The sequence below is a fragment of the Hipposideros armiger genome, unplaced genomic scaffold (genome assembly GCF_001890085.2).
Source record: "Hipposideros armiger isolate ML-2016 unplaced genomic scaffold, ASM189008v1 scaffold_25, whole genome shotgun sequence".
Lineage (NCBI taxonomy): Eukaryota > Metazoa > Chordata > Mammalia > Chiroptera > Hipposideridae > Hipposideros > Hipposideros armiger.
The window spans coordinates 2453462-2461555 of NW_017731375.1; the positions used below are offsets into that span (position 1 = coordinate 2453462).

An 8094-nucleotide genomic window follows, 5' to 3' on the forward strand; every position below is an offset into this window, starting at 1 on the left:
GTTTGTTTGGTGTTTTGTTGTTGTTGTTTTTAAACCCCAATTTCTGCAACAGCTCTAATTTTTGTTAAGGCAAAAAGCCTGCCTACCTGGTAACTGTATCAATGGATTTTTTTTCCTAGTAGTTGGAATTTTGTGAGTAGAAATTGCTCCATTGGAAATTGTTCCATTTCCACTCTGCCGAAGGCGTTGGAAGTGTAACAGAACCATCCCAGGTGTCACTGATGCCCTGGAAAGTTCTCCCTGGGAGGCCAACTTTGACTTTGAGAAGGAGGCTGCACTACCTTCTCAGGACTCTCAGAAGAGTCTAGAAAAGGGCCAGGCTGAAATAATCCTGCACTACTGGTTGTTTTCCAATCGTTCAAGCCCCTGCTATGTGCCTGACACCAGGACAGGCCCTGAGATCCAAGAGCAAACAGGGAAGTACAGGTCTCATGGAGCATTGGCTCTAGGGCAGGGTTTCTCCACCTCAGCACTGCTGACATTGGGATGCACGGTAGGATATCGAACAGCACCCCTGGCCTCTACCCACTAGATGTCAGTAGCACCCTCCCCAAGTTGTGATAATCAAAAAAATGTCTCCAGACATTGCCACATGCCCCCTGGAGAGAACGAGGAGAACAAAATTGCTCGCCTCAGTTGAGAATCACTAGCCTAGGGTCACGATAGAGCCTGACGTCTCCAGACGGCCAGCGCGCTGGCTGCACAAGGAACCAAACATCTGTTTCTGAAGCCATCCTGTATCAGGGTGTCAGAGGTAGGCACTCAAAGAAATCAGCAATCCTAGCCTGAAATCCAGAGGACTCCAAACGGGAGCCCGTGTGGATTCCCCAAGCATGAGCCCAATAGCCCACTCCAGCTCCAGTTACTGGCTGCTCTCCAGAGAAAGCCACCGCCTGATACCCAATTGCCCTGCAGACTAATTACTTCCTGCGTTTTGTTTTTCCTCAAGCAGAAGCTGGCTTTGCACTTTAAAAACACAACCTATCACCTCCTCAGAAGGCCACCAGCAGAATGAACTTGTGCTGGGGGTAGCTTGGGGTTGCCTAGCAACGCCATGCACCTACCAAGGCTGCTTTCTTCCTCTTCAAGCTAAAAGCAGCTGCCCTGCAACTTCTCAGAGAGTCGCCAGCTTCCTACTGTTCGTGTTTTCATCTTCCTTATACAATGTGGAGAAAACCCGCTCCTGTGGTCTGTTTATCTCACTTCAGTTGGTCAGGGAGGAAAAAAAATCAAGAGAGAAGGAGAAAGAGAGGGGGAAAGCATCATTCAGTCTAGGGATATACATATTTTGAGTGCGTATCTCTGACTGACATACTGGTGTTCTCTGCAAATTTAAATTGTATGTAGTGAACGTGGGCTTCCTACACAATGAGGCTTCTGTTGAGACTTGGGGCATGGTTTTAGTCAAACACGAGACCTCAAAGTAGCAAAATAACAAAGCACGTATAATAGATGGCACACTGAGCAGCTGTTCGTAGGTCTGTCATTTAGTGTATTCCCTGTGATCCATTCCCAGAAACTCGACTGGTAGAAATTGTAAAGCTGGAGGTGCCTGGAAGTTGGGGATATTCTCTTTTCCTTGAGAACCGGTGAAATGTCCCTTTGGCTTTTCCTACTGAGTTCCATTTTGCTCCTGCAGAAGCGTTTGTGGCATTTCTCTGAACCTGGGGATGGCTTCTGCTCCCAGCATGCTCTCGCAGTATGAACATGGGTATGTCACCGGTTTTCCAGGGAAGGCCCAGTCACCTCCTCGGTAAGGAAAGGCATGGAAATGTGAGCCTGGGCTTTGCAGGGGTTGGTGTGGAGACCAGCAAGCCTTTCTCAAGGTGAGCAAACAGGGCTGCCTCGTTTGCATCCTGATGTAGGGTAGGTTGTGCATCAAAAAAAACCAGATTCCCACACAGCCAACTCCTCATTTCTCTTCTCAAGACAGCTCAGCTTCCTTTTAGAGACTTCCCCACATAGAGCTTCTCCTCCTCCATCGCTTTCCCTGCTGTCTCAGGCCCTAACCCAGACTACACTGGGAAAGGATGGGGGCAAAGAAGCACTGGGGAGTGAAACTTCTGAAAGAAGTAAACGGCAACTCAATTTCAGACCCTCCAGACCTTTCTTCTTAGGAGGAGTCTAAATTGCCACCACGGCCACACGCACAAGTTAGGTTTACTGGCTTTCTCAGAAGGGGTATTGGAGAGAAGAGATAAAGGATGCCAGCTGGAGGCCTTTGGAACACTGGAGAGAGAAGTAGGGAAGATGTGTGCTTTAGATTCAGAAGATTTGGGCCAGAAAGGCTTCAAAACAATTACCTCCATCATTGCAAAGCTCTTGATCCCTCTGCCATGGCCCAATCCACCCTGCATTTTGTGTGGTTTAAAAAGAGATAAAGAGGGCCGGCCGAGTGGCGTGTTGGTTAAGAGTTGGCTTGGGACACCAGCTCTGAGCAGCAGGGCCCCTGGTTCGGATCCCACATGAGGGCCAGTGACGCTGCGCCCTCTACAGCTAAGATGGTGAACAACAGCTCGACCTGGAGCTGGGCTGCCTTGAGTTGCCAGCAACGGTGTAGGCTGCAGTGGGGCTGCAGTGGGCTCTTGTAAGCTACCGTGAATGGCCGGTAGCCAGCATGAGCTGCCAAGAGCCCCTGTGAGCAGCCGTCCAGGGCCTGGCAACCAACCTGCCTCACCCGGGAAGAGCGCAATGATAATACCAACATGGGCCAGTGAAGCGATGTCCTCCACAACTAGACTGAAGAACAAAAGGACAGCAACTTGTCTGTTCACCTTCCCCGATTCCCCAGTGCTGCTCCCCTCCCCCAGTTCCCCAATTAAAAAAAAAAGAGAGAGAGATAAAGAAAGAGATGGCATGGAGATGGTGGCAGATGAAGAGAGAATTAGACAGAGATAGATATTCAGGAAAGTTTCTTTCTGGGGACAATGAAATGAATGGTCATTGGGGGTATGTACATGAAATAAGGAAACATACCTAGATTGCACAACCTTGTAAATCCACTAGACGTCATTGCACTGCACACTTAAAGCAGGTGAATTTGGTGGCATGTGAATTATCCCTCATTAAAGAAAGAAAAAGGAAAGCGCATCCAGGAATTCTTGCCAGCAAGTAGGCTTTGTGCGTGTGGTCCCATCCTGCGGCTTCTGTGCGTCTCTCTCCATCTTGTGAAGGGCACTGGAGGCTCTGCTAGGGAGACTTCCCATGTCTTTTTATTGCCCCCTCACCCTTTCTCTTCTTTCCTCACCCAGGCTCTGTTGGAGGAGGCCCATGTCAGGAGAGGGGTAGCTGTGCTTGTTGTGGGTGCTGGAGTGATTAGGGAATTAGTTAGGGAGGCTGCTGGTTTCTCACACACATACACATGCACACACTCTCTCTCTCACACACACACACACACACACGCGCGCACGCGCACGCGCGCACACACGCACACCCAAATAAAAGAAAACCACAGAAGAAGAATTACTCGAACCCCACTGCCTTCCCCCAGGCACGTGTACATCCCTCTGTCTTTTCTCAATTCATGGCGCTCAGCACCTCCTCCTCCACAGCCTTCAGACCCTGCCGTGTTTTTAAATCATGCCATAAATAGGTTGAGCAATAAGCAGCCAACATTTTAAAGTGCCCCTTAAAACGAAATATTATAAAAATATGAAGATAGCCCAGCAGAACCATCCAGTTCTTGGTCATAAGAAGCTCATGATAATCATATATAAATTTATCTTTAAAATTCTGAAAGATGGAGGGCAATTTGGCTCCATCCTGGGTTGATGGGGAATTTTTTTTCTCTTCTGCAGAAGGCACTTCTAGTAAAAAAAAAAATAAATAAATAAATAAATAAATAAAAGTATATATTTTTATTTTATTTTATTTTATTTACTTATTATTTTTTTTGACATAGCATCAGTCCTGAGCCACAGGCTGGAAATAACAGCTAGCTAGTCTTGTTGTGAGCTCAGAGATAGTTTAGTTTTCTGGAATATTCCCCACCTTGAGGTTGCCTCAGACCCCTTCACACAGGTCAGTGTCATTGGGGATCCCCTGCATCTGGGACCCCACTACGTCTTGCAACTGCATGCGTTGCCTGCTTCCCACCCTCTTTCCAAGGCAGGCATGGGCCCCACATTGCGGCTGGCCCAGAGGCTGCCCTGTGGCCTTGCTCCCCCGTTGCATGGCCCCCCTGTTGCCCCAGCGTGGCCTCACGTCCCTCCTTCTCATCCTCTCCATTTCTCCAACCAGATGGCTGCCCCGATTTGTGCAACGGCAACGGGAGATGCACACTGGGTCAGAACAGCTGGCAGTGTGTCTGCCAGACCGGCTGGAGAGGGCCCGGATGCAATGTTGCCATGGAAACCTCCTGCGCGGATAACAAGGATAATGAGGGAGGTGAGCAAGCGTCTTCTAATTCCCAGCCCCTCAAGAACAGAGAATTGTATATAGGCGGTCGTCCTGAGTCATTTTTCCTGAAAGACCTCCCCGATACCATTGTCAAAATGTTGTTGTGACATTTCCTTTGAAGCCAATGCAGCGTCCTTGCGCCAGTGGGGGCTCCTGGAGACATAGGCTGGAGACTCTGGGGTTTGATGCTGGCTTTGGATTCTCAATGTGTATCACCATAGAAAGATGGCTGGTCACTGGCTCTGCCCTTGGGTGACTGTTCCTGCCAGGGCCTTCAGGGCTGGGAGTTACCACCACATCTGTGCTGATGGTGACAACATGTGCCTCACGTTGTGTAAGACGTCACAAGCAGTGCCGCCCCTTGAGATATTACCTTACAGATGAGGAAACCGAGGCCTACACAGTAGTCCATTTTTTTGGTTCAGTAACTTTTTAAAGAAACCTCAGTCGCCAGTACTAAAATTGGGACCCAAACCCAGCTCTGACTCAAGTCCATGTTCTAACCTGTGGCTGGCAACCCACAACCATATCCAGCCCACCGCCTACTTAGGATCGTCCTCTGAGCAAAAAAATGCTGTTTATGTATAATGGTTGGGGGGGCATAGATTCTAAAGAGGAATGATATTTCATGACAAATGAAACGATGTGGAATTTGAATTTCAGTGTCCATGTATGACATTTTATTGGGACGTGGCCATGCCTGTTACTGTGTGTGTTGGCTGTAGCTGCTTTTACCCTGAATGGCATTGTCAAGTCATTGGCAGAGACCACGTGGCTGACAACACCTAAGATGCTTACTCTCTGACCCTTTACAGGGAAAGTCTGCGGATCCCAGTTTTAACCTCTGCGCTGAATTGTCCTGTGATATTCCCTGATGGAGTGCTAAGGTTCTGGGGCTACATGGGATTGTGGTAGCATGTGGGCCACCTGATTTCCTAAGAATACCATGCCATGTACCCCAAACATTAGCACAGGTCTGGGATCCACCCCCAGCAAAATTGTTTCAGGGTATAAGAATATCCATGCGCCTGATTAGTTAACAAAAGTGTGTATAACCCGACTGTGTGCCGATCACTGCACTCTGGGAATGTCAGCCCCCTGCCCTCATGGCCCCAAGGGGACAGCTTCAGTGGCATCCGGAGTGAGGTGCACTCCATCCAAGTAATGACTGAAAGTGTGAGACACTCTACTTTTATTTTTCCTCTTTCTCTTAATAGACATTTTGCAACCTCCGTAATCTACTATTGCAGTTGTACATGCATATAATTTGTAAATAACCAAATGCACATGCACTGATAGGAGTACACCAATCAGAAAAAGTGTATAGACTTGGTGTGGCTCCCAGAGCTCCAATTCATTCATTTACTTTCCTGAAAGAGAGCCAAAATAGAAGGCACTTTAATTCATGTTTGGATGAGGTGAGACATAACTACATAATGCATTTGTTTTTCCCCCAAGAGTGAGAGTCAAAATCGAACTCATTTTCCTGGTAAGGCTCACTATGTTTGCTTCTGGTCCCTGGTGACTTCACCGAGCATAGCCCTTGCTAACAAATCAGCTCCTCCCTCTTCCAGAAAGAAGCTGCCATCCTGGCTGCCTGCCCTGTCGGGGGTGTCAGCAGCTGAAGCAAAGGGCGGCAGTGCTGCAAGTCAGGGAGGGGGACTCAGTCTCCATTACTGAGCCTTGCTCAGCCCACGTCCCTCTCTACCAGGCCCACCCCTGATTCAGGCTCCCACCAGGAGAAAACCAAATTCCTGAGTGGGTGGGGCTGGAGGAGGCACAGGGGACACAGCCAGATGACCCAACCACGGGCACAGGTCAGGGTCCCGCCTCGTGGGCAGAGGCAGAGCATCAGAAAGGCAGGGCACAGAAGCAAATGAGGCGGTGATTATGCTAAAAGACAATAATGGCCTTGTTATGGGAGCTGTTAAAGTGAATCTCCCAAGGAAGTAATTAACCATCAAGAGAAGAAAAAAAAAAGGCTCTGCATGGTGTTTATAAAAAGAAACTCCCAGTTAATTCAGAGTTGCTTATGTCAGGTGAGATGGAGACCTGGATCCCCTCTCACCTGGCATTAGCAACTCACAATTAACTGAGTTCTTTTTTTGGAGGAGACTCCTCTGTGCAGAGTATCCTTTTTATGGTTAATTACTTCCCTAGGAGGTGTGCTAAGCACTTTGCTGTTTATTGATAAATATTAAAGTTACTCCTCATCTACTCCAGATCCCACCCTGCAGCACACTAATTATATCACGTTTCTAGCTGCCGTGGGTGGGGGTGGGAGTCATGCCGCAGGCTCTGTCTTGCTTTGGGAGTTCTCAGGAAGGGCTGTGCGGGTTTCTAAACCTGGGATGAGTCAGAGGAAGTGCCAAGCAGAGCATNAAAGCCTGCCTACCTGGTAACTATGTTCAAAAAGGTTTGGGGGTCTTTGTAGGGTTTGGGGTTTTTCTTTTTAGTGTTTGAAATTTTATGTGTAGACTGTCTTGGAAACTATTCCATTTCCACTCTGCCGGAGGCATTGGAGATGCTAATTTCAGTCCGAAGTCATTCATTCATTCATCCACTCACCTGACCATTGAGTCCTGGCAATCTGAGAGTAAATGAGATAGACCTCAGCCTGGCCCTGACAGGTTTACGTCATAGCAGGGGTGCCCAGGGCAGTGGTTCCGTTGCACACTGCACCATTCTGGAGGCACCACTCAAATTATAGTTGATGGTGATGTGAACATTTACTACAACAGTTTTTCAGCATGTGACAGTAAAACGTGTTAAGGAATGGCTGCTTCATGGGCTGACAAGTATCAAGGAGGTGCCAGACCACTGGATGGGATGGGATAAAGCTGCTGTGACAGGTGTAGCTAGCCCAGATTTGGGAGCTTGGTCAAGGCTTTCTGGAGATGACTTCTGAGTGGGCAGCTGAAGGGTGGGTTGAAGTGAGGCAGATGCGGCTGGGACAAGGAAAAGGCCCAATGACTTCTGTCTGACCAGAGCCTCAAGTACTGAGATAGGCTGACAGGGTGGGAACAAGTTCACATAGAATCGTAAGACAGTTGAAGGACTTCAGACTTCACCCTGGGCTCAGGGGGGAGCTACAGAAGTGTTTTCAGCAGTGCCCAGAACAGAGAGAAATGGATGGTGGTGCAAGACTGGAGGCAGGGAGGCCGGGTAGGAGGTTTGACAAGAGTCCGGAGCAGTGGTGAGGATGGCTTGGGACAATAGTGCAGTAGGATGTGGATGAGGGCAGATGCCGGAGGGATACTATTTAGGAGGAAGGACAGGTAGGACTTCTCACAGTGAAGAGGAAAATTAGGCAGGACTTAGTTGTTGACTAGATGCTTGAGATGAGAGAGGTGGGGGGAGGGGGGGTTTGTACTGAGGATGACTCCAAGGTTTCTGTCTTGGGCGTTGGGGTACATAGAGATGCCACTCTTTGATTAAGGGATCAGAGTTTGGGGAAACAGAAGACAAAAAGGCTGAATTCTGTTGAGTTTGAGATACTCGCGAAGGAACAGATGGAAATACTGAGCTGCAAGCTGGAATCTAGAGTTCAAAGGACTGGAGCTGAACATTCAGAAGTCATCGGAATATAGGGTGTGTTTGGGTTTGTTTGGTGTTTTGTTGTTGTTGTTTTTAAACCCCAATTTCTGCAACAGCTCTAATTTTTGTTAAGGCAAAAAGCCTGCCTACCTGGTAACT

The 8094-nt window shown here is 48.4% G+C and overlaps 1 protein-coding gene across 1 annotated transcript in view; it reads left to right on the forward strand.

Annotated features, from left to right (window-relative positions):
- TENM2 (teneurin transmembrane protein 2) overlaps positions 1–8094 on the forward strand; it is a 141211-nt gene that overhangs the window by 34725 nt on the left and 98392 nt on the right. Inside the window, exon 3 of the mRNA XM_019635981.1 lies at positions 4240–4386. Coding sequence (XP_019491526.1) covers positions 4240–4386 — 147 coding nt within the window. The remainder of the gene's footprint in view (positions 1–4239; positions 4387–8094) is intronic.